General features: G+C 38.2%; 1 protein-coding gene across 2 annotated transcripts in view; it reads left to right on the top strand.

Moving 5' to 3' along the window:
- Positions 1-8,928: 8,928 nt before the first annotated feature.
- Positions 8,929-27,557, top strand: part of rab28 (RAB28, member RAS oncogene family) — a 41,431-nt gene continuing 22,802 nt past the window's right edge. For both annotated transcript variants that reach the window (XM_017705394.2, XM_017705395.2), the window contains exons 1-4: positions 8,929-9,133; positions 17,499-17,595; positions 23,756-23,844; positions 25,142-25,271. In XM_017705394.2, the coding sequence (XP_017560883.1) occupies positions 9,059-9,133; positions 17,499-17,595; positions 23,756-23,844; positions 25,142-25,271 (391 nt within the window). In that variant the 5' untranslated portion in view covers positions 8,929-9,058. The remainder of the gene's footprint in view (positions 9,134-17,498; positions 17,596-23,755; positions 23,845-25,141; positions 25,272-27,557) is intronic.

Genomic DNA, 27,557 nt, shown 5'->3' with positions numbered 1-27,557 from the left:
ACACACCTCTGAGTGCGTGTGACTATATAAGTGACAGAGAGAGAGAGAGAGAGAGGGAGAGAGAAGCTGTGACTTGTGAGAGAGTGTGTGATGCTGAATGAGCTTTAAATTCCTCCGCGTAAATGCGCGCGATGGTTAAACTTTCCGGGAAGCTGAAATGAGAGGAGAGAGATCACACACACTCCGTAGAAATGACTCACAGATGGAGCTACACACACACACACACACACACACACACACGCACACACACACACACACGGTCTCTCTCTCTCTCTCTGTACAATACAGCTTCAGTAATAAAGCGTGGCTTTTATGTTATTTATTTTATCCCTCCGCCTCTCCTGTATATTTATGCTGTGATTGGACACGTCAAAGGTGATTTCTGTCCTCGCGCTAATAGCGCGCGCCTGACGGGCCTAATAGCGCCTAATCAGGGAGGTAATAATTCAGCCGGGGAGGGGGTGATGTAGGGGTAATAATCGGAGGCGGAGAGTCAGGGGGGCTCATAATCTCACCCCAGATCCCCTTTCGCCTTTAATGGGACCAGAGTAGCGCTTCAGCCTTGCGCTGCAAATACCCCCTCGCGTGCGAGCAATTCATTCATTCATTCATTCATTCATTCATTCATTCATTCATTCATTCATTCATTCATATGCTCGTCCCTGACTTCACGCGTTAATTTGTATCCTGATTGAAAAGTGAGGGCACGTGCTCATTTATGTGTGCGAGCGCATAGGTATGTGTCTGTGAAGTTGCCTCGAGCGGAGAAGATCATCTGACCCACACCCGTCAAAGACGGACAGGGTTCAAGTTAAGCGACACGGTCAAGCGTAACAGCGCTCGCGCCTCTGTACTCCTACTCGCGAGCACGTTCACCTTAACAACGTCTGAGGCAGAAAGATCAGAAGAGCAGCTATCAGACAGAACCCGGGCGCACGTTTTAATATTTAGACTTTCAGTATCTTTAGGAATTAAATGACAGTTAGTCTCTAAACGGGATTATCTGAATGATCTCTTAATTATAGCAACGACTGTGAAGAAGGAACAGGAGGAACTAAATTGTAATACTACTACCGCCGCTAGGCCCAATAATAATAACAACCTCAATACAGTATTATTATTATTATTATTATTATTTCATTATCCTTAAATAAAGATTAGCTGCGGTGTTTTTATATATGTGTTTTTTTTTAACATTAAGGGCTCTATGTCCCCACGTTCTTTGCCTCCCAGGCTTTTCCCCTGCAGAATTCAGTTCGATGCAATTATGGGTTTTGATCATATTTTCTCATCTGTCTACGCGAATATTGTATTTAAAAATACACTCATTTTTGTTGTATTATTTATATTGTCTTTTTTGTTTTTAACTGGGTAGTGTGCGTGTGTAGAGAAGTGAAAAGACGGGGGGCGGGGGTGAAAAATATTAGACTGTGTGTGGACTAGACGGACTGATTTTAAACTAAAGAGCAGCAGACCATCAAACTGTTTATCAAATGTTATTATATTTTATATTAATGAACTGATAATTATAACTGAATAAGTGAAATTGATATACAAACTCTCACCCAATTAACTTTTTTATACTTTGAGGTTTTTTTTATCTCAAACATATATAATATAATATAATATAATATAATATAATATAATATAATATAATATAATATAATATAATATAATTAGCTAATTATCATTATTTAGCCCGAGTTCTTATTTTATTTTATTTCATAAACCTATATTTTGGTGTAACATCTCACATTTTAAATGCGTAATTATTTTTTTGTATTAATTGCTGACTTTTATTCATCATTTGATGGATGTATTATTTTAAACACCCATATGGGGCGTTGCATGTTTACAAATGTAGACATGCAAGAAATGATCTTAAACACATTACGATGTAGTTATATCTGAGGCAGATAGATGTTTTTGCATTATTTTGCGTTATTAAATGCATATTTAAAACATTATTAAAAATTGTAAAAATATATTTTTTTCCAACATATAAAAAATAATGTTTTTCCAAACATGACATCACCTGTGTTTAAGAAAGTAACTCAGTTGCACGCAACACCGTGTATGAAACGGCAAAACTAAAGCAGTAATTCTTAAAGGATGAACACATACTGCCTTTCTCACCTTCGCTCACACTGACTGAGCCTTAATAACACAATTCAGATCTCTGACTCTTCCTCCTGTAAATCTGTAGAGGAAAACCTGTTTGGGCTCCCAGACGGGAAAACAGCTGTGAATGAAAAGACGTGGTTAACACCCCAGAGGAATGCTGAGAATAAATGATAATCAAAGGCTTAGAATAGCGTGACGTTTGCTGCTGATTTGTTACTCTTATTATATATTAAGAGGCTAACCGAGAAGATGATATCTTGCCATCGCTCTCTCTCTCTCTCTCTCTCTCTCTCTCACACACACACACACACACACACACACACACACACACACACACACACACACACACACACACACACAAACACTCTCTCAGGAGTGCTGACCGTGGAGTGGAGGTGCGCTCGGGGCTCGTTTAAACTAAGGACATGTTGCTAACGCTGTCAACTTGCCCCATCTTGTCCCCAACGCTCCTGAAATGACCCATGTTGTCCGCACTCCACTCTGAAAGCGCACTCTGTTTGAAATGTTCTGAGAAGTAGCTCTGCGGTAGAAACCTGTCTGAAAACAGCCCAAAACGGTCCCTGCAGAGGAAAAGCGTCTCCAGGCCAGTCAGATGGACCCGACTAGCGCGCGGTGGGTTTACTGATGTTTATGGCCAATCTAGCTGGTCAGTCCACCATAATAAGCTACAGTGTTGTTAAATGCGTTTCTTTAGCAGATTTGTTGACTTTATGTGTTCAAAAGTTTAGACACACTTTCAGAATAAAAGGTGCAGGTACATTTTAGTTCAACAAAGTATAAACCAATATACCCTCAAAGGTGTGTCCAACTGTATGCCTTAAAAATACTTTTTCCCCCTCCCGGGCACTGTATAACCCAAGGCATGATATAAAGAGTTAATGCGACTTAAAATACACACATTTGCAATGGAATATGTTACAATGTTCTCTATAACCAAAGAGCCTGAAGACCCTTGAGGGGACCACCCAACTGACAGTTTAGCACCTTTTCTTTTTCTGAGAATGCACCTGCTTATCCAACAGTTTTAGAAATTAAGGATATTGTTAAAGGGCAATTCCACCATTTTTAACAATTTCTGCACTGATAAATTTTTATGTAAACTTTTTTTATTTCAAAGCGGTTTGATATGAAGTGGTTTTTGGAGACATTTCAGAATACAGTGGTGGTAACCAGGGGTCACAACATCTAAAACACACATGCATCCATTTTATTCAGTATCCAAGACTGTAAATGTACATCTGAGTTTTTCATTTCATTTCATGTTGATGGTAAATTTGTAAATCTGAAAAAACAAGTCGTCTTTGAGGACTATTTGGTTTCTAATGATCTAAAAGTACACCTCCACCATGAATGGATTTTAAAAATACACGTTAGGCCAAAATAAAAAGCAAAACTTCTGTAAAACAATGTCTCATAACCATTTCATGTAATAGCTTTCTGTGAGAGAGATTTAAAAGGCATAAACTCTGTTAGACGTCTGGTACCACCACAGTGAACAACTATGAGTCTGCAAGCTTCTCTAGAATGGAATATTTCACACCACCTGACTTTGTTCACATTTTACCCACTTAATTATAAGGGAATTTTGAGAAATTGGCGGAATACCCCTTTAATATGCAGTTTGTCCCTCTTTGCTGCAGTAATAGCAAAGGCTTTTTTCAAGATGAGACCCTTATTAGTCCCATTATTAGACCCATCTGTGAAGTGAAACACCACATACACACTAGTGAGAACACACACACTAGGGGGCAGTGAGCACACTTACCCGGTGGGCAGTGGGCAGTGGGCAGCCCTATCTACAGTGCCCAGGGAGCAGTTGGGGGTTAGGTGCTTTGCTCGAGGACACCTCAGTCATGTACTGTCAGCACTGGGGATTGAACCAGTGACCTGATGATGATGATTAGTTCTTGATCACAAATCCCACTTTGCGCTGGGCAGATTTATACTTCTCATTCCTCATGGCCACATACTGAGCTTGACTTGTCTTAAAAGTTCTACCACCTGAAGCAGACCGTTCTGTTTATATGTGCTTATATGTGAACATTTTTCTGCATATGAGTCTATCGTTCAGCTTATAAACATAACACTTTGTGTAACACGGCTGACTTGTGAATTTGCTCTTTTAAAGGGCAAATTAAAGCTAAAATAGCTGTTGTTTTACCAGGACCCTATCTGGATTAAGCTGTCAACGACAATGATGATGATGATGATGATGATAGCTGTTGTTTTGTTTAGTTGTAGCCAGCGATGCTATATTCTTACAAATTATTGGCTTGAAACACACTCAAAAAATAGTGCTGGATTTCCTTATAATCTTATGCCAAATGGTTCCACTCAGCTGTGTTAGATAGATAGGATGCTCAATTTACTACTCCAGCATTCAACTTAAGGTAATGTTAAACTATATTTGTAGAAACTAAATACAAGTCAATAGGTTTAAATTGTTTTTTTTTTACTTCATTACTGAGCTGTTCTATGGTCATGCTTGACAGTAGAGCATGATAACTTGCTTAAACACTCATTAACATTGTGGGTAGTTGGTTTACCGCAAAATATAACAGAAATAAACACAAAGTGTAGGGTGGGAGGAAAGACAACACAAAGAGGGAAAGTGACACAATATGCAAATAGATGATGCCAGGAGCCAATGAGAAAGATGTTGAGATTTACTCAGTTGCGCTGACCAAGCACATCTGACAACTCACAGTATTTCAGGAACAACACAACTGGCTCAGTTTAATTTACTTACATTGGTTAAAGGAGAACTTCACCGATTTTCCAAAATTTCTGCATACTTAAATGGCTGGCATTTAAATAAAGTCATTCAGAGTGGTTTGGTGTGAAATGCTCTTTTCTGGAGAAACCTACGAGTCAGAGTTGTTCACAGTGGTGGTGATAGGAGCCAGGCGTCTGAAGAGTTTAATGCGTCTATATAACACCCAAAAGGTTTCTTATACTGTAGCAATGTGAAGCTTGTAAAAATAGAACTCTTTGAGTGTTCATGGTTCTATAAAGAAGAACAAAACTTTTATATAAAGTAGATTTGTACCCTCATAAACCTTACAATGTAAAACATAAACATAGTGGTTTGGATCAAAATAGTGGTTGGTAAATAAAATGGCTGTATTTGACAGCTGACATGTGGCGACCCCTAGTTCCTAGTGCCAACAGTGTAAAGAAAAAGTGTCTCTACAAATGAACCATTTCACGTCAAAGCACTCTAAATGACTCTACATCTCAAGGACTGAATTATACAGAGGTTTTTAGAGAACCAGGAAATAAGCACTAACCTGCCCTACCTGTAACATTGTGATTTGTAATCACATTTGCAAACTGTAATCATTTATTGACAAATGCACTAAAAATCATGCATGTTACACATACAGGCCCAATCCCATTCTACCCCTCGCCCCTACCACTTAGCCCTCAGCCCTGTTCACGTCTAGGGGTAGGGTGTCCTGATTTTTGTTGAGATAGAGGGGTAGGGCGAAGTGTTAGGGCTACATGACCCTACAAATAGAGGTTTTTCAGAGACTCCAAACAGAGTGCTATGAGAAAAAAAAGAAAAACCAGCAAAATGGAGCACAAGAGACCAAAGAAACCCACAAACGTTAGAATTTTCTCTGTTAAAAAAATGACGATAACCTCTGTACTATCTTAGTTTAATGTCGTTTCAATGTATTATGGTCCTTTTCTTCATAACAAGCATAAACATCGCTAATAGCATGCTAATGTCTCAGTAGCTAGCTAGCTAAGTTTCCCATTCCACCTTAAATAGTTCAGCAGTTCTGATGCCTAAAGTGCTAGCATGTATATACTGCACCATTTAAGGTGGAACGGGAAAATTCAAACAAGAACTTGGACTTTAGCTTCGTGTCACCAAAGAGTTAAGGGTGGGCGATAATAAATACTTGTCCCTCTTTGACAGCATACGATTCCCTAAATGTAACTAAAGCCCAGCAGTGAGGTTGCCTTTCTCTGCTATCACTGGCAGGGTCGGATACAGAACACCGCTAGCAGCCTGTTAAGTAAGTGATATGTTTTTTAATCCCACAAACGGGGAAATTCCACCTCCGCATTTAACCCATCCATGAAGTGAAACACCACATACACACTAGTGAATACACACACACTAGGGGTCAGTGAGCACATTTGCCCAGAGCAGTGGGCAGCCCTATCCAAGGTGCCCAGGGAGCAATTGGGGGTTAGGTGTCTTGCTCAAGGATACCTCAGTCATGGACTGTCGGTGCTGGGGATCGAAGCGGCAACCTTCCGGTCACAGGGCCAGTTCCCTAACCTCCAGCCCATGACTGCCCCTAATGAATAAATGCTTTTGTTTTTTTGTTTAGTTTGAGGGTCTAGGTCAATTTATAGGGCAGGCTCAGTTTCAAAGGGTTAGGATGAACCTCAAAACAAGGGATAGGGGTAAAAAGAAGAAATAGGATTGGGTCTCAGTAATAGGATTGGGCCTCGGTTTCCCAATTGTCTGTCAATGATATTCTTAATGAATATTCCATATTTAAAATACATTACTTTATTCTTGTGCATGAAATATTTTTTTTTCATTTTATTGTTGATATACTCATTAGATTTCATTGCAAGATAATACATCTACAGTATTCTTTATACATATTTAAAAAGGATACTTCTTCAAGGGTTCTTTACTAAGACCAATTTCAGGCTTCAGTGGTTCCTTGGAAAATGTGTTGTGTATGGTTCTATGTATAAGGGTTCTGTTGTTGTTACGGTGTCAGTCTCGCAACAGTAGAACAACCCTTTTTGTTGCCATAGCCTCTATTTAAAAATGATATGTTTCTATATGGAAATCATGGTTCTAAGCAGCCTAGTTTAAATTGCTCTATGTAGGTTATAGACTTCCAACAGTGATCGCCTCTCTTGTCCTATCAAATTTGCAGGCACTTAGTTGCAGCCCGCGCGCGTAACCCGCGCCTCATTTCAAATTTAAATTTCAACGGCTCAGCTAGAAGCCAATCCAACGGTCGTTTGGCCTGCGGCTAAAATGAACTGGTAAATTAAGCGGATGATTTTCTTGTTTTGTTGTTGTTTTTTCACGTTTATTAACCCGAGACATGTTTACAGATTATATCCCAATCATAATTATCTTATTCCAGTGTGTGCTTTCCCTTATCTTGCTTGCCTTAGAAACGTTAACGTTAGCTAGTTAGCTGGCTAGCTAACTTAGCGTGGTTCATCATGAGGGGTTTAAGTTCCACCTGAGTAAATATGACTAGCTACTGCTCTCTTTACAGTAGGCTACCTGAGTACATTTTGCCTGTAGCAGTATTTTTTTGTGGTAATTAATGAACAACATTTCTACGTTCACTCTTTCTAATACAGTTTTCAATTTAGTGAACATTTTTCATAGCAGTTAAGAGTACAAACATCACTCTGTATCTCACAACTTGTAACCTGAGGTAGGCTAACGTTAGCTAGGTTAGTTAGCTAAATCATTTGCTCCCAATTTAGTTAGCTATTGCTTACTAATTAGCTAAATTACCATAGCTAGCTGGCTCAACTAGGTTAACTTAACTAGCTAAATGGCTATTGTGTGCATGACTCTATTATTTTACTAACTATCTAGCTAGCTACAGTAATTATTCCAGTAGTAACTACTGGAGTTAGTAGGGATTTTCAGTAACGTTACTTTTTCTACACTTGGTTAGAGTGTGAAAAGAAATCTGCAAATTGTTTTAAAAAATGCCTGCTAAGTTAAACATTAACAAACTCTTCGGGGTGGTTTGGTGTATAACGTGTATTAATTTTAGAGAAACGTTTGTCAGAATTGTTCACTGCTGTGGTGATAGGAACCAGACGTCTGAAGCGTTTAAAGGTTCTATCACTTCGTAGAAAGCTAACTAGGTGTTCGATATAGTGCGAACACTCTGCCTGATGCCTGAAACACTGTTCTGTTATAGTTTTGTGAAGTTTTTATAGGCTTTATAAAGGCTATCAAAACCTCTCACATGTATAGGTTCAATGGACGCTTTGGATATTCAGTAAATTGTTATTTTGTTGCGTTGTAGACATCACAACCCCTGGTTTTATCTACAATGCACCATTTCACACCAAACAACTCTGAATGGTTTTGTTTATATCTTAACGACTAAATTATGCTGATATTTTGAAGGAAAAAAAACGGTGGCATTGTCCTTTAACACTGACAGTAAAAGTCATTTTTTTAGGAATTTGAAAGAAGAATGGTGTTGTATTCATAAAACAATGTGTCAGACATCAGGCTTCATTTTATCTAACAATTTCATGCTATAACTTTCCGTCACGGAGCTTTCAGAGGAATGAAAGACGTCTTGTTCCCTTCACTACCACTGTGAACAATTCTGGCTCGGTAAGCTTTTCTAGTACGAAGCATTTTACATCACACCCCTGTAAATAACTTTGTTTACATCTCAAGCATTGAATTATGCAGATTTTTAGAAAAAATGCTGGAGCTCCTCTTCAAGCTGGTTGAAAACGCTAACGCCGCACATCATGAGCACACACACACACACACACACACACACGCCTGCGCTCGGTTACCCTTAGCAACAAGGAAGCGTCATGGTGGACTAGTCCATGTAGCAAATGCAGGGACCTCTAACGTACTAAAACCATGATTCCCTCTCTCTGTGTTTGGACACGCATTCACGCACGGGCTTTGTTCTCGGATAAACTACTAGACCGTACGTTTCCGAAACTGACTTCACCAGGATTTGTCCCCAAACTGTCAGCTAATGAAATGGTTCGCGCCTGTGTTGAGTAGCTATCTGTTGGGTGAAGATGGCGGCTGGTTGCTTAGCGCTGCTACCACAGATTTTTCACTGATCATTGAAATACATTGTGCTTAGTTTTGTTCACTTGTGTTGTTAGGTTTGTGCTCGCTGTATAAGTCAACGACATGTCAGATTCTGAAGAAGACAGTCAGGACAGGCAGCTAAAGATGGTGTTAATCGGAGACGGAGCCTCGGGAAAGGTGAGTGAGGGGGATTTACAGCCTGAGAAGAGGAGGATGCTAACTGCTAATGCTAATGCTGCACCATACTCTTCGGTCAGTTATCTATTAAAACATGCACGTAGTTGACCCACGAGCACATATAAGAGCACTATTAAATCTCGTAAAGTGACGTTACAGACCACAGCAGACCAGTTGCTTTAGTAGGTCCAAAAGCTAAGTAGCTAACAAGCTCCTAGAGTTTATCTGATGGGATGATGCAGGGATTGGAAGGGCAGCCAGTGTGTCAGTGACATGTACATAAGATAAAGCTTATGTTTGTGCTCTTTTGAGACATTGAGGTTAGGTCAAAATATTAAAAGTTGAAAATTGTCACAAAAGTAGGTGTTATAGTTGCACAAATTGTGCTTTAATGAATAACGAGTAATCCTGCAGAGCTTAAAGGGGAATTCCACCAACCTTTCAAAATTTGTTCAAAATTAAATAGTTAAGATGTAAAGTCATTCAGAGTGGTTTGATGTGATGTCATGTGAAATGCTCTGTTCAAGAGAAACTTACTTAGTCAGAATCGCTCACAGTGGTGGTGAAAGGAACCAGGCCGCAGAAGAGTTTAATGACTCTAAAAGCTCCCTCACAAAAAAAAGCATTTCTTGAAATGCCTATGAATACGCTGCCTGGTGCATGAGCCATTGTACTGTTGTTAAATCATTTTGTTGGTCCATTTATTTTAATCCATTCATGCTAGAGTGGTATATGCAGGGCATTGTAAGGTAAAATAGTCCAGATTTTCCACGGTTTTACATGTGTAAGTTTGCTAGTGGTTTTGGATAATACATAGAAAGGCTATATTTGTGTACATCATGGCCCTTGGCTCCTCTCACCACCACTGTAAATAAATTTGAGTCTGAAAGTTACTCTACAACAGAACATTTTACATGAAACTCGGGCTCTCGATAGTTGTTGGTCTTGTAATGATGTTAGTGCTTTGACCATTTATCAGACAGCAGGAAGGGAGATCACGGCACATACTAAAATGTAATCTGGAAATTTTCTAAATAGGTTCAAGTAGAACATGCTTTTAGTTATGTCTAGTGGAGTTTACCAACGTCATCTTAATAAACAACAATTGGAGAGATATTTCCTGAGATTCACACCAAAGACTATTTTTGTACCACAGAAGTACATTTTTAATAATAAATGCTTATTTTTAATTAGTTGTATGTACTTTGTGTGTTGTTATATAGCAGTGTTTTGGAGCATGTAAACAAGTCACTAGCTAGGCTAGTACAGCCTCCTCGCAGTGGGGTTAATTTTACAAATTTTACACATTACAGATAACAATAAAATAAATAATAGGAGTTATACCCCACACACCCCATTTAAGCGTCTTTTCTCTTTTCATCATAATTCTTTAAATGCATTTAGGTTGGAAAGCTATTCTAGCTCAAACAACAAACAAATGCATTGATTTACCAGACTTTTTAATGACCGTTACATCTAGCCACTCAGTCCAATGCAGTTAACCTCATGTGTGGGGTATTGTAAAATTTGCACTCCTGCAACTTTTGGGTGAATTGTGTAGATGCTGGAAACGGTTTATATTTTTATTTATCGCCAATATGTATAGATTACTTGTATAAAAGATCATTTATCTTGCTCAAGTGCTTTTTAAAATTACTCAGCAAAAAACAAATGGTCTAACTTTGTGCCTCAAGCTCATTAGGCCTAATGGTAATGTGATTAATATCATTTGCATTTGTTAGTCTGGTCTTTGCTTGCACTTGCTATTTCTTTATGTATCAACCTCAGTGAGGCATAAAACATACATCTTTCCCTATCTATGACACAGTTGAGATGCCTTTTTCTGGATGTTTGCAGACCTGGCCTGTATCTGACTGTGTTTATTAGTGATCCACAGGCACCAATAAACATATTTGTAACTAGACGTTTGCCAGACTCCTTTCAAAAATTTCAGTATGAGTTACAATCATTTATGAATATATTATAGAAATAGAGCTATTTTTAACATGGCTCACAAAGATAAGTCTGCATTTAGATCTGGCTTGAGTCTTTTCTCTACAATCTCCCTGTATAAACCTATTAATGCTGCCTGAAGCTTAATCCACAGTGTGTGCAACAAGCTGCCTGCTGCTTGCACGGATTCTCACTCTGTTAGCATGTCCAGTGCTGCACTTTGTGATGTATTTTGAAAATATATGCATATTGTAAACAGGGTTACACTTAAATTAAACTTTGGCCACAGTGAGACTTTTGCTGTCGATCATATCTACTGTTCAGGTGGTTCTTATCCCAGTATTTACCTCTCATCTTTAAGAAGAATATACCAATCATAGTACCTGAGTACACTTCAGTACACTCTGCTACAGTAGTACTTTAGTGAATATTCAGCAGTTCAGTACAGTTCAGTATTTTATTTCTCATTCTAAAATGTGAGACAGAACTTCTCCATGGCTGCAAAAACTACTTATGAGAGGTTGGTAGATATATAGTTAAACTAAAAGCCTGTTGTTGTCATAATTTAGAGTGTTGTATCCTCACTGCAAATTTTAAAGTTATCAGAATCTTCGCCATTTTGTGTCTTACATGCTGTCTGTTGCAATGCTAATCTAGAGCCATTGGACCTGAATAGAGTGGTGGTTCTTGTTTGAAAATGAGTGTTTTCTTCATTTGTTTGTACAGCACTTTGATCAAATAAAGGAAAAAGAAAGCGAAAAGGTGGAGGCTAGACAGGATGTAACATGCTGTTTTGCAAACCAGCTGTTAAATGTAATGCTTTTGTGCAGTTGCCCGGTTAAAATGATGCAAACTGGCGAATAGTGTTACTGTACTATAACTCCTCTCTTTAAACATGTTGTATTGCCAAACCTCTAGGCTGGCACGTGTACACCAGCACATGCAAAAGTACACACATGAAGACTGACTGATGTGGGGGACTTTGTCTATGGAGTTTTGTAGTGTTTTTTTAGATGGTTATTCATTTGTGGTGTTTCAAGGCAATGCAAATGAGTTCTGTATGTGTAATTATCTGTTCCAATGTGTGTGCTGCTTCAGTAGAGCTCGACTTATTCTCTGACTGCCTCAAAGCACCACAAATGAACAGCCATCCCAAAAAACGCTATAAACCCCTAAACCCATAAAACCTACCACATTAGTATGTGTGTGTGTGTGTGTGTGTGTGTGTATAATTATAATTGTCTGTGTGCAGACTTTCTCAGTATGACTCTACGGCCCTAGTGTTGGTGCTGATTTCCATCTGGAGCCAAGCACACACATAATCATACATAGTCATAAAGATCCACAGGTACTCATGTAGGGCCTTATAAAGTCAGTGTGTGTCCTGGCTTGTATGCCGGAGCCTGCAAGAATAAGCTAAGTGTCCTGGACTCCACTTCTCCTCTATCTTTTGCCCACTGCTCCTGCACTGGTGATGGACATGGACATGGACTTCTGTGTGTGTGGATTCTCTAAATATTTAAGTGTACTTGTTTTGTCATTGAGAATGTCTGATTGTTCAGAAAGTTGAGGTTATCGTTGTTTTCTCCTCTTTCTTGAATTAACAGGCTCTGTTTGAATCTGTCTCCAGGAAGATGTGAAGCTTGCTGTGATTGAGCAGCTTTGAATTCTACTCCTTTTAGTTGTGAAGAAAATAATCTAAGAGGGGAATAAAAATGAGCAATTCTTAAAAGGAGTCTGAGAGGCCCAGTGACTGACAACATTGTTACTACTGAGAGAGGGAAGGAGAGAAAGCTGGACAGAGGGTGAGGCAGTCAGAGTTACTCTGGTGAGTGTTCAGAGTAATTTGCTGTGCAACCAGTTTGAGTTGGCCCATGACTGAGAGCTTGATCCATTCAAGAACAAGCTTGTGTGTGTGTGGTGTATTTTCCCTTCTTTCACAAGGAAAGTGGTTGAGGCTATGTGTCCGCTTTAGCAGATTTTTTTAGTCCTATTCCTTTTCTTAATGTATAATTAATAGTGTAATTTTAATATAATACCTATTGTACAGCATTACATGGTACAGCAAATGACTTGTCACATTTGTCCTGTGGGGTTTAAGAAATAATAGACATGGCAATAACAATAGTAAGGATTACATTTAGTATTAAAGGAGTAAACCAAAGTAGGAAATATTTTAGTAAACCATGTTCAGCATATAGCTATAATGCAGAAGATCAGACTCATCACAATAAGTACATGAGAGTAACAGAAACATCAATGTGTAATACAGGCACAATTGGGGGCTGTATTTCCAAAGTTATTCTATGAAAAGGTTTGTGATTTAACTTTTAATGAGGTTTAAGGTTGATGTAGCTTAACTGAAGCAAGCAACATGTCTGCAGTCTGGGATTATTATGCTCTGTAACATCAGAATTTCAATAGGTTGCACCACCAGCAAGGATTTCAGTACATCAGATTTGATTAAGCTTTTAAATAAAAACATGCCAAAGAGCACTGTAAATTTTCATAGCTCTGAAACCATGTAAATGGGAAGTTGCCCAGCCAGTAAATGCCATTTGTTTAAGCATAGTATGTTTTGTTTGTTGTTTCATGTCACATAAAGCATTAATATATCCCAATAAATAAATAAACAGTGTAATGGTATAAACATCAGGATTTATTGACATTTATTAGTTAGGTTGGACACACTTATGATTGATATTGATACTTGGAATAAGCAGATACTTTAGGGTCAGATTTCGGTATTGGAAAAGAAAAAGTGGTATTTATGCATCCCGACTATGGAGGGTGTGCACACTGCCCTACAGAGACCAGGGCTGCTGAGTCCAGTTGTGTGGTACGCTGCACTGTTTTACTATTTTCCCTCATTTAGCACACCTGATTCAATTACATAGTAACTTAGCGCTTTATGAGTTGCCTTGAGTTTGTTAAAGCAGGTTAAACACTAAACTCAAGCAAGCAAGGCCCTTCAGGACTTCACACATCTGGATTAGATCTGTAAGGAAAAAAGGAGAGAGAGGGGAGGTAAGAGAGACAGAGCCAGTGTAAATGTGCGATCGTCAGTGTTTTTGTCCAGTGCTCATATAACAAAGTGTGATTGGCTGTCCACTTACATCAGCACTGCATATGTTTTGTCACATACTATGCAGAATATTTTAAGTTTTTCTTTTAAGTATGAACATTAAAGCAACGTGTTCCATTACACAAGGCAACTAATTAAGGATGTTATGTGAAATGCCTCAGATGTTTCTCTAAGCTAAAGAAAAATGCTGTAGAATATAGTAGAGAGGTTTTGCTGAAGTAAAATTCCATTGTTTCTGTGAATGGAATACTGAAACTAACTGACTCTTCAATCTGTTTTGATGACCTGAGCTGTCTCTGAAACTGTGCTCTGTCCACTAGTGTTCAGAATGCTCAAACAGTCCCACAGTACATCACAATAAGCACAATAAGCAGGTGTACACCCAGAGTTCTTTATCAGGTATGAGATACCCATAGAGTGATAAGAGGACCATTTCGGACACAGCACTGGTTTCAGACTAGGGTCAGGGATTAACCTAAGAATAGCTCTACTCCCATCGGTTTGGTCCTATGTAAGTGAATGAGAGATAGGTGCAACAACTGTCATAGTACAAAGTCCTGTGTTTGTTAGATGTGCATTCTGAGTAATTATGGTGGCACTCAGAAAAAGTGGGTAGCACAAAGATATATTTGGTAGCACGCAGAGATGTACATTTTAAAATATGCTTATTTATTTTTCTTAGTGCAATGTGTTTTAGCCACTGTTAGAGAGCTAGTAACATCTTCACATCTTCTACTAGTTATTTTCTCTTCGGCAGATAATGTCCCAGTGTTGCTTTGACAGTGTAATATTTGCCAATGTAGCATTTATAACAGAGAAATATTTTTTCCTTGTTTCTGGTCCTCATCTGTCAAGGATACAGCTGCATGACACCGCACTGTCTTCCATAATGTTTTTCACACCCTTGGCAACACTGAAAATTGCGTTTCACTGGATTGTTGTAGATTTGGACCAGTGTATATGTAGGATTGGTCTGTTTTTCTGTGTGTGTGAGAGAGAGGATGCACTTATGAATTTTTATTACTGCATATGACTTCAATTCTCATTTTGGCTGTTTTTGTTAGCTTTTTTAATCACAAAGCTCACATTGTACATGGGCTAAAAGAGCTCATGAAGGACACTAGCACATTTATAGTGATTTCTTTTAGCCGATGTTGCACTATAAATAACATTTTTTCTTCTTTAATAGCATTTTAATAGCTAAATTTTCATAACTTAAAAATATTTTGCTAGTAAGAGGCAACTGACTGTTTAAGACCATCATCATGCTATGACATTTTGTGGTAGGTGTAGCAGATTCAAATACATCATGAGTACACTTACTTTCCACACATTATTTATATCATAAAATTGCAAAAAAAAAAAAAGCTGATTTCCGATCCTCTGCTGAACTTGGCTGATTCTGATTGGACATTGCTTGTGTGTGTGTGTGTGTGTGTGTGTTTGTGTTTGTGTTCATCTGTCTTTGCATGTAGATGTGGAGGAGTGAAGTTTGTATGTGTATTAATCTTCTCTGAAGGTGCCTTAATGTTAAGAAGAGGCATTTGGAGTCTCTCTAAGCAGTGTTTTTGAGTTTTCTATTAGATGCTCTGCCCTTCACTTCTCTCCCTCTCATTCATCAGCCTGAATGGAAGTTGGCACATACGCAGCATTCTCTGCCTTTCCCACGCACCCTTATTCCCCTCATACAGAGAACACACACAGCTTACACTCTGTATCTGTAGGGGATGTGTGTGTGTGTGTGTGGGTGTGGATGTGGGTGTGCGTGGGTGAAGGGGTTGGGATGGGGTAAGGGGGTCGGGGGTGAGTGGTATGTTATGTGGTGTGTGGAGTGTGTACACTCGCTTAAAGCTGTACTCCTAAATGGCTGTGATGCTCTACATTAAGCTGCTGTCAGTCACAAGTGATGTCATACTTGTGCCCCCCCATCCTCCCACACTAATCAGTGTAATAAATGACTATTACACGCACACATGCACAAGCACACATACACATGCACACATGCACAGATCTTGCTCAGAGGGTCTTGCTTTGGTTTTTATATTTAGCTCACTGGCAGAAGAACCAAAGTGCTCAAAGCTACCAGGTCCCTCCAACATTAACATTAACAGCAGTGTTTATTTTAAAACGTGTTTTTATTGGAGAGTGCAGGGATGACGAGGATCTGTTTGCTTACGGCATCATTCTGTGTTTTTGTGAGCAGTACACAAAATGAGGCTTAGGAACATCTAGCTCTTCTACCTCATGAAAATACTGAACAAGAGTTCGTCCTTGGCAATATTTATAGTCTGTATAGTTGACTACCCTATTTATGTTTATTTATTTATGTGGTTTTTTTTTTGGTGATGCAAAAGAGAACATCCTTGGCCAAAATCCAAAATTCTGGACTTTATACCGTAAAATGCTGACAATAAATAAAAGACAGTTTGCAAAAATAAACTTTATATAAATAAATTAAAAACAGTATATATATATAAAATAATATTAATAATAATAATAATAACAACATTATATAAATAAATTGCATTTTATAAAGAAAACAAAAAAATATGGGCAAACAGGGAATGGTTGGTCATTTATGGCAGTGTATCACAGTATTTTCGACTTGTTCTCTGCATTTTGATTTTGGCGTTGTGAATTTTTTTTGTTATTTCAAAAATATGTGGCAACATATTGGGTATATAATTTTTTAGGTTTTGTTGTTTTGCTGTATTCTACGTTTCACATGGATTGCTCTTAAATGGAGGACTCAGTGGGTGTTATATCCCCACTGCCTATTTAGCAGATGCATTCGAAACTGTGAAATAGTTCCATCAGGCTGACGTTTTTCATTGTTTATCTGCTGCCGCTTTATTGTTTGAATGCATCTGCGATGACCAGTGCAGGATGCAAAGGCAAAAACTCTGATTTTGATACTTTGTTGTATGGCTAATCTTTTTGCTCTTTTCTCTTTTTTGGTCAAATGCTTCATTTATTATTTTTTTTCCACTCACGAAAGTGTTATTTTTGACCATTTCCAACCATATTTTTTCTGTGGTTGAAATTTTGGGACTTTTTAGGGTTGCTTACAAATAAAATATTTTCGACATGAACGTTGAATGTTTTTTACTGATTATCTTTACAATATGAATCTAATACAGTTTTAAGAATTTAAAAATAAATGAAGGCTGTGTTGCTACACTTGTATATGTAATAAATAGTTATAAGTAGTCTGGCCTAATGGTGAACATAAACAAATGCTGTTTTGAGCTTTTATTTTGATTTAATTAATTTCTTTCTCTCTCATTCTTCACTTCATCCCTGATCTCCCCTTTTTTTCTCTCTCAGACGTCACTCGCCACCCGTTTTGCACAGGAGGCTTTTGGGAAACAGTACAAACAGACGATAGGGCTGGATTTCTTCCTCAAGAGAATCACCCTGCCAGGTGAGACACAAGCCAAACACACGCGCACACACGCGCACACACACACACACACGGGTTTCGGTGTCAGCACAGAAGTACTTAGAGAATTGAAAGTGAAGCTGAACGAGCTCAGACTCATTAAGAGTCCTGCCTGACCTGCTCATGTTGGACAATTCAAGTGCACTTTCAAGGCTGAACATTAGGCCACTACTGGGTGGACACAAGCATACCCTTTAAGAGTTTTGTCTGACAAGCTAGAATTGTGAGGCTTAATCCAAAACAGCCTTATGTTCCACAAAAGTGCACTGCATGGGGTTTACGACTCATTACACCTACCTGTCTGCCTGAAGCAAAATCCAAAACAGCTCCCTTTTTGATCTCCTCTATGTGTGCTGTGCCTACTCAGCATTTTGAACATCGTTCTTTTTCATGATTGAATGTAGTTTAATATATGGGTGCTGCCCATCATCATTGAAAGTTTAAGGGAATGAAGAGTTTCAGTGTTTTGTTTGGTCTTGTGTGAATGCAGTTTCTGTAGCCCTGTGGCTGTACCACAGTACATTTGTCAGAGGTGTTCAGCAGTTAGTTTCTTACTGTGTGTGTGTGTGTGTGTGTGTGTGTGTGTGTCTCTGCGGTGAGGTGTCTGAGTCTTCTCAGTTTTATTCACATTGAGTGCTCTTCACTAAAGCAACAGATATTGTTCTCTAATGCTAAGTTTAGACACTTTCCATGTTATGTGACTTGTGAGATGTGTTTGTACAGGCTCCTGGTGATCTAAAGATACTTGACATGAATTCTTTGGAATATTATAGAGTTGGTTGGGTTACTTGACAGCTCTGCAGTGTGTGAATAATAATTTGAAAGCTCAGGATGCTCATGACACGATCTATGCTCAAGTCAGCTTTCTTATGTAGTTTTCAAAGATTATGAAGTATTGCGGTTAAATACGGTACTGTGTAAAAGCGAAAGATCAACTTTAATTTTTTAATTATCAGTAAAAATGACCACTATGCAGAAATGTTGGGGGGGAAAAGTAGAAAACCTTCAGCAGAAAATTACACCGAAGCCTTACTTACAACTAAATATATCATCACAGTTTTAAGTATTTAGTGTGTCTACTCTTTGCCTTTATTACAGCTTCAATTCCTGTCTGGATGCTTTGTTTTAAAAAGAACTCTGCGGGAATATTTTTCAACACTCCTAAAGTTCAGTTTTAGACATACTCACAATCCAACTATTCGCAAACACATTCAGTGATGATGAGGCCTGGACTTTGGGGTGGTCAATCAGTTGTGCTGAGAACACCAGCAGATTCTTGGTTAGATTTGCAAATTCTACCCATTTATTTTATTCTAAAATAGCTTCTTGATAGTGACACATCCTTTCAGACCCATAGCACTAAGTTGTCTTCTCAGAGTTAATTGACTGAAATACCTGTAGTGTTTCTGTTTTATGGTGTTTTTTTTAGATACATAGATATATAAAATGGCTCTGTGTTGTATTGTTCACGCTGCAGAATCACACGCACTTTCTCTTGGTATTAATTTCTCTACTAAGGCCAGATCAAAGATGAGTTGACGCTAAAGTAGTGTGTCACAGCAAACTTCCAGTGAACTCCTTAGCAACATGAATAGATGTTTTTAATCTAGTTGCAGTAAAAGCATCCCAGACGTCCTGTTATAGATATCTGTGTGCAGTTGTTTAGAGAAGAAATTGTATTATTCATTGCAGTTAATCATGATTGATTCAATTCAACACACACTAGGTGCTCTAGAATGTTTGTAAATGGTATGAAGGTTAACGTTACCTTAAATTAAAAAAATAATTTTAGTATGACCTCAGATTTACAGAAAATATGTATTATATGGGGTGGATCAAAGTACACTAATAGTTTTTACTTATGTTGTCTTGGCTTGTAAACAACTTTCCGCAGCTACTGCTATTATAAAGTATTTATTTTTCTCAATGTTTGTTGAGTTTTAGTAGAGTACTATATTTATTGCAGCTTTCTGAATGCCTGAATTCATAAATTGATCCAGACAGTCTTGCAGGAGACTTAGGAGAAACTGTCTATTTTTCATAACAGCGGCACAGAAAAATGTTTTTGACATATTTAACATAGTGCTCACACTTTTTCCTTGCTGCGTTTGTTTTCAGCCCTGTTCCCATGCAGGGAGGAGAGATTAGCAAGGCTTCTTGTTTTTGTTTTCACGCTCCCATGCACCATAACTCAGCCGTGTGTGTATGTGTGTATATGTGTGTGTGCTGTTTGGAGCGGTTTTCAGGGGTTTGGGAAACGCAGGCTCTAGTTTTTATACCACATCAGCAGAATCTGCACTGGCTGCAAGCCGAAGGGATTCACTTACCGTAAAGACTGAATTATAGAATAAATAAAGAATATGTATATTTTATATAACTGAGTGAAGAGAGTGGGGTGGAAACACACATGAGGTGCTTCATGGTTGGTTCAGTATGGCTTTACGTGGTGATGTGTAGTCTGGATGTAATGACTGTAACACTGTATGCTTCCAGCAGAGAGAGGGACAGAGAGAAAGTGGGTACAGACCTTTTCTATGATTTGTGCCTATGTATGTATAGTGCCTTATGTAACATACACACATCTCCTCTTCTCTGACACTCTACAAATTTGCTAGTTTCCCTCTTCATATTTTGTATTTTAATTATCGTTGTTTTTCTTAACACCACATATATTTTCCTGTGCTAGTGGATTTGGCAGAGACCAGTAAATGCAAACAGAGACAGAGAGAGAGAGGGAGGCTAATGAGGGAGCTAGGTTTTAGGCATGTGTACCAAGACAAGACTGGGATGCAACTCAACTAGTTGAATCTGTTGGTATATTATTGTGTTTGTTTATGAAAGTAAACTGTGAAAATTTGTTTTGGTATTAATGTCACAATACTTTTTAAGACAAACAATGTGACTGGAATTGGAAGTTCCACTCATACATGCATCTTGTCACAAAATCCTGTTAGTTGAGTTTTTAGTTAGAAGTATACATTTTTTCTATATTCTGTTGTTTTAGGGCTGTTTTTTAGAAACTCTTTATGTAACTGCAGTAGAATTTCAATTTTACTTCCATGCTAAGGAATAATTGTTGCTTTAACAGTGGGAGAATGCTGACTAAGTCTAAATTAATGCAGTTAGCTCCAGGTCTGATCAAACAGGCTCTGGATCTCATGTGGGAGGGTGAAAAGTAGTTTTTGTTAAAGTTGCATACAACCCCAATTCCAATGAAGTTGGGACGTTGTGTAAAACATAAATAAAAACAGAATGCAATGATTTGTAAATGCTTTTCAACCTATATTCAACTGAATACACTACAAAGACAAGATATTTAATGTTCAAACGGATAAACTTTATTGTTTTTTGCAAGTGTTCACTTATTTTGAATTTGATGCCTACAACACATTCCAAAGAAGTTGTATGTTTACCACTGTGTTACATCACCTTTCCTTTTAACAACACTCAATAAGCATTTGGGAACTGAGGACACTAATTGTTGAAGCTTTGTAAGTGGAATTCTTTCCCATTCTTGCTTGATGTACAACTTCAGTTGCTCAACCATCTGGGGTCTCCGTTGTCGTATTTTGCGCTTCATAATGAGCCACACATTTTCAATGGGAGACAAGTCTGGACTGCAGGAAAGCCAGTCTAGTACCTGCAGTCGTTTACTATGAAGCCACGGTGTTGTAACACGTGCAGAATGTGGCTTGGCATTGTCTTGCTGAAATAAGCAGGGACATCCCTGAAAAAGACGTTGCTTGGATGGCAGCATATGTTGCTCCAAAACCTGTATGTACCTTTCAGCATTAATGGTGCCTTCACAGATGTGCAAGTTACCCATGCCATGGGCACTAACACACCCCCAAACCATCAGAGATGCTGGCTTTTGAACTTTGCACTGATAACAATCTGGACAGTCCTTTTCCTCTTTGGCCCGGAGGAAACAACGTCCATGATTTCTAAAAACAATTTGAAATGTGGACTCGTCAGACCACAGGGCACTTTTCCACTTTGCGTCAGTCCATCTCAGATGAGCTCGGGCCCAGAGAAGCTGGCGGTGTTTCTGGGTGTTGTTGATATATGGCTTTCGCTTTGCATGGCAGAGTTTTAACTTGCACTTGTAGATGGAGCGACAAACTGTGTTCACTGACAATGGTTTTCTGAAGTGTTCCTAAGCCAATGTGGTAATATCCGTTACAGAATGATATCAGTTTTTAATGCAATGCTGCCTGAGGGATCGAAGGTCGTGGGCATTCAATGTTGGTTTTCCGCCTTGCCGCTTACTTGCAGAGATTTCTCCAGATTCTCTGAATCTTTTGATGGTATTATGGACTGTAAATGATGAAATCCCTAAATTCCTTGCAATTGCACATTGAGAAACATTGTTCTTAAACTGTTGGACTATTTGCTCACACAGTTGTTCACAAAGTGGTGAACCTCACCCTGTCCTTGCTTGTGAACGACTGAGCCTTTCAGGGATGCTCCCCTTATACCCAATCATGACACTCACCTGTTTCCAATTAACTTGTTCACCTGTGGAATGTTCCAAATAGGTGTTTTTTGAGCATTCCACAGCTTTCCCAGTCTTTTCTTCTTTGAAACATGTTGCAGGCATCAAATTCAAAATGAGTGAATATTTGCAAAAAACAATAAAATTTATCTGTTTGAACATTAAATATCTTGTCTTTGTAGTGTATTCAATTGAATATAGGTTGAAAAGGATTTGCAAATCATCGTATTCTGTTTTTATTTATGTTTTACACAACGTCCCACTTCATTGGAATTGGAGTTGTATTTGTGAATGTGTGGAAGTTGAACTGGTCTGGTGGTTTGTTACAAGGAAAAAACCCTCAGACAGTCCAGTGCAAGTAGCCACTTGAGCCACAGGCTGTACCAGTCCTCAAATGTGAAATGTGAAATGTTGTGCCCAGGAGGAACTGGACAATAGGCAGTGTCGACTTGTGATCAGTGTAATAAATCCCAAATATTCATAATCGTCAGTAATTTAGCTGTTGTCAGAAAGTGATAATCATGCAGAAAACGACTTTTTAAAATGGTGGTGCGTATTTTTGGACTGATTTATTATTGGGTGTAGTTGTGTAGGTAATCTCAGAGATATGGCAATGCACTGTACTAGGAAGTGGATGAATAATTAATTCTACTGGGGATGACAGTTACTGTGTTTAAAAAAAATAATTACTGTATTAAATGTAAATATCCAGTAGCAATTAAAGAAATTAAAGCAGTTATTAAATTGGGACACCTTAGAATCCAGCTTAGAAAAGTATGTTTTCATTTGGAAAGTTCTGAACTCAATTTGACTGTGGAAATCAAGCTGATCTGATTTCAAAACTCTTATTGAGTAATTTCTGGAACTCTTTGTTTTGATTTTATTGTAAAATTGTAGTTAGTTTTGTGGTGTGAATTTGTGTACATTGTTGCAGCAGAGTGAGTTAGAGGGCTAATGGTCAGTTTGTGCATGATTATGTTGCTGGCTTGAACTCTGTGGCTGCAGAATTCAGAGCTGAAACATTTTGTATAGTTGAGGTTCTTTCAGCTGCCCAGAGTACAGTACATACCACATTTGACCACTTGTGCAATCTACATGTGATCTACATACTATCCAGAAAAGAAAACTTTTGTTAAAAGTCTATACAATAAATAAGTGTATGAAGTGCGAACCGCACTTAATATATATAACCATCCAACAGTCTATGTTGTTGTCCAAATGCATGTTTAGAGAGCAAACCTGTGTGCAACACTGATATACAAATATGCACAACTGCCAATGTACACCCACAGTTATGTCCACATTTGCACACACTTATTTGCCCAAACACTTTTGTATTGTATTAAAAGATTGATATTACATTTGACATTTATTATATTACATGACTAAATAAATAGCTTGTATTACATTACAGCATTGATATTACCTTGTAGTACTCTGGGGCCATAAAACAGCACAGAGCTAAAAAGATACTTTTTTTTTTTTTAGGAAAATAAAATTTAAAGGAAGAGAACGGTGCATTGCAACCACATATTATAGTTGTGTGCTTATTGTTAAGTGTAGTCAAATGCCTTATTCTAACATTGTCATTGTTTGATTAGGACATAACACTGGAAAGCATGTGCATACTATCATCTGCTGTTACAGGAAACTTGAACGTCACTTTGCAAGTGTGGGACATCGGGGGACAAACTATTGGAGGAAAGATGCTGGATAAATATATCTATGGTGCTCAGGTACACACACAGACACACACACACACACACACACCCTCAGATGAGTAGTATTTAGTTTTGGTATTGTGAAAGTTCCTCATGAAAAGTATCGGGATATATGTGTGGGTTTGACTATTTGAGTTCAACTTAATTGTAATTGTACAATTCACTGCATAGTTCCATAGTAAATTACATTGACATTAATAGCTACAAATATGCAAATATGAATAAATTACAAATGTAGTTACAATCGATTTACATTCTGTATTGACAGGTTTGTGTCTGCATTTCCAAATGTTTTATTTATTTTGATCATGCATTTGTTTCTGCATTTCCAGTTGTGCTATTTGTTTTCATTAAACATTAACATAAATATAATGTGCATTTTTTTTTTCTTTCAAAAATGACTGCACAACATTTCACCTAATTCTTATGACAATAAAATAATTCCTCTTCTACCAAGGAACACAATTGTTTTTGATTGAAACTTGATTGAGAAAAACACACTTTTGACAGGATTTCTCTGCTTGTTTAAATAGTTTTACCTAAGTAAAGTGTTAGCATGCATTTGTTATTGTTATAAGGATTTCTAATCTATTAGAGTAATAAGTGCATGGTTTAGTCCCAGGAGAGCTGTAGTAAAACACGTACACTCACAGTCCTTCCAGGGCTCACTCACACTGTTCTTGATGTCAGTTCGTATATAACTGGTCCCAAGCTTTGTACATAGGGGAATAGCCCTAGCGTGCTTGCCCAGAGAAGGGGTCAGTTGGGCAACAAGGTCTGCATGGAGACTACCAACACCACATACACTAGTGCCACCTACTGCTCAATCTCACATACTCACTCACTGTCACACTGGCACACACACACACACACACACACACACACACACACACACACACACACACATGCACACAAATGATGGGAGTGAAAGTCCCATACGCACTCACCCTGACACAAGAGCACACTGCCATGTGTGCTGGACAGAGTGGATTACAGCACTGCCAAGGCTCTATTGCCCTTAAAGTGAAACAGCTTTATAAAATTGTACAGCTATTATTAACTATATTAATATATGGAATGAATGAATAATGTTCCTGTTTTCTTGGTGAGGTATATTTCTGGCAGTCTGTGTAAGTACTGAAGCCCATATACTGCATGTTATTGAAAATGGCACTAATATATGAGTGGGGTATATGCTTAACAATAAGTGATATATAGATCTAATATATCATACTATGTGTTTTGAATAGGGAGAGTTATTAATGTAATATACTTTATGTAATTTGTAATGTGCCTGTGTTTGTGTGTGCAGGGTGTTCTCTTGGTGTATGACATCACTAACTCTCAAAGTTTTGAGAATCTAGAGGACTGGTACAGCATGGTGAAGAAAGCAAATGAGGAGTCTGAAGTACAACCAGTTATAGCTCTGGTGGCCAACAAGAGTGAGTACACACACCTATACACATACACACTCCCACATTGCATATACTTGGGTTGACATTTTTAAAAGTATTTGTTTCTCTGAGTGCATTGGCAAAGTCTTTGTATGATGTTTTTTTCCCCCAGTTACAAAAAAGTAGATACAGGGACAGTATGACTTCTGTCGATTTGTTGCATCATAAGAGGAAATAATATGTGGCACAGACAGAACTTTAAACAATGAAGCCACAAAACCGAAATAAACTTGAGAAAATAAGACATACAAAGTCACAGCACATGTGATGCACAAACAAAATGAATCAGCTCAGTCGGCGCAGTAAAGGTAACATTATGGTAAATAAACTAGAGTGTCTTAAGGAAGAGAGGAACATTTCAGTGAAGCTGTTTTTAAGTGTGCCATCATTAGTGCATTGTGTGTGTGTCAATCCCTACATCCCATATGCCAGCCATAAACATGGTAATGTTCAATGCAGAAATCCTTAGCCAGTGATGTATCAGATGTTGTCTAGGCATTTAACAGTGAGAAAAAGGGAAATAGATAATAATTGAATAATGATTGTGTTCTAGAATTGAGAAAAGGAAATGTGAAAATCTTTTTTTTAAAGGAAAAGTGAAAAAAAACATGACTAAGATGAGGTAATCAAAGGTAGTAATAATAATAATAATAATAATAAAAATACACTGCCTGGCCATAAAAAGGTCACCTCCTGGATTTAACTAAGCAAATAGATAAGAGCTTCCCATTGGATAATTACTACATGGGTTATTATGTTTCAGCTGGCAACAAGTTATTTAATCCTAACTGATGCAGTCAGTAGCTTCTCATTTGTTCAACAACCATGGTGAAAGACACATCCTATGGTCGTGGAAAAGATGTTAATCTGTTTCAGAAGGATCAAATTATTGGCATACATCAAGCAGAGATAACATCTAAGGAGATTGCTGAAACTACTAAAATCAGGTTAAGAACTGTCCAACGCATTATTAAAAAGTGAAAGGACAGTGGGGAAGCATCATCTTCGAGGATGGAATGTGGTCGGAAAAAAAATCTTGAATGATCATGATCGGCAATCACTTAAACGTTTGGTGAAATCAAACAAAACAACAGTAGAACTCAGGGATATGTTAAATACTGAAAGTAAGAGCATTTCCACACGGCACAATGCAAAGACATAAGAAATACATACATAAGAAAGCCAGTTATTAGTGAGGCTAACTGGCAAAAACTGCTATTTGCCCTGTTCCAGAGTGGTGGGCGCATCAGGGTAAGAAGATAGGCAGCTGAAGTGATGCACCCATCATGCCTAGTGCCTACCGTACAAGCCTGTGGGGGTAGTGCTATGATCTGGGGTTGCTGCAGTTGGTCAGGGCTAGGTTCAGCAACATTATGTGCCCAAAGAATGAGGTCAGCTGACTACCTGAATATACCGAACGACCAGGTTATTCAGCCACTGGATTTTTTCTTTCTTGATGGCACGGGCATATTCCAGGATGACAGTGCCAGTATTCATCGGGCTCAAATTGTGAAAGAGTGGTTCAGGGAGCATGAGACATCATTTTTACACATGGTTAGAGTCCAGACCTGAACCCCATTGAGAATCTTTGGGATGTGCTAGAGAAGACTTTGCACAGTGGTCCAAATCTCCCATCATTAGTATAAGATCTTGGGGGAAATTAATGCATCTCTGGACAGAAATAAATGTGCTGGCATTGCAGAAGCTTGTGGAAACGATGCCACAGCGAATGTGTGCCGTAATCAAAGCTAAAGGTGGTCCAACGAAATATTAGAGCGTGTGACCTTTTTTTTTTTTGACCAGGCAGTGTAATATTAATAATAATTTACTGTTTAGAGACATACATATTTTAGCCATATGATTTATTGCTTGCAATTATACTTTTTATTCAGAAGCACTTTCTACTGAGAAATAAAATGTTAAAGTAAAAAGGTTTAATCTTTCAGTGGAAAGATTAAAGCAAATTTTCTAATTCTGGTTTGTTGTGACCTTGTTTAATTTTTTTCCTCACTGAAACAAAGCTGTTATCCTTAGAATAGTCAGCTATAGGGCTTGATTGATATGTCAATTAACTGGGCATTCACAGTATTTTCTTGATAACACTGGCAATAACACACTGATTCTAGGGCCATTTCTGGATTCCAATTCACAAACACAAGTGAAAGACTGTCTGTTTAACTATGTGATGGCAGTACACGCTGAACTGGTCTGAACACAGAACACCATCATGCTAAGTGTTATGAAAACATATAAAATGCATGCAAATTTAACATT

This window comes from Pygocentrus nattereri, chromosome 14 (genome assembly GCF_015220715.1).
Source record: "Pygocentrus nattereri isolate fPygNat1 chromosome 14, fPygNat1.pri, whole genome shotgun sequence".
Taxonomy (NCBI): Eukaryota; Metazoa; Chordata; class Actinopteri; order Characiformes; family Serrasalmidae; genus Pygocentrus; species Pygocentrus nattereri.
This window is presented reverse-complemented; position numbering and strand designations above follow the sequence as displayed.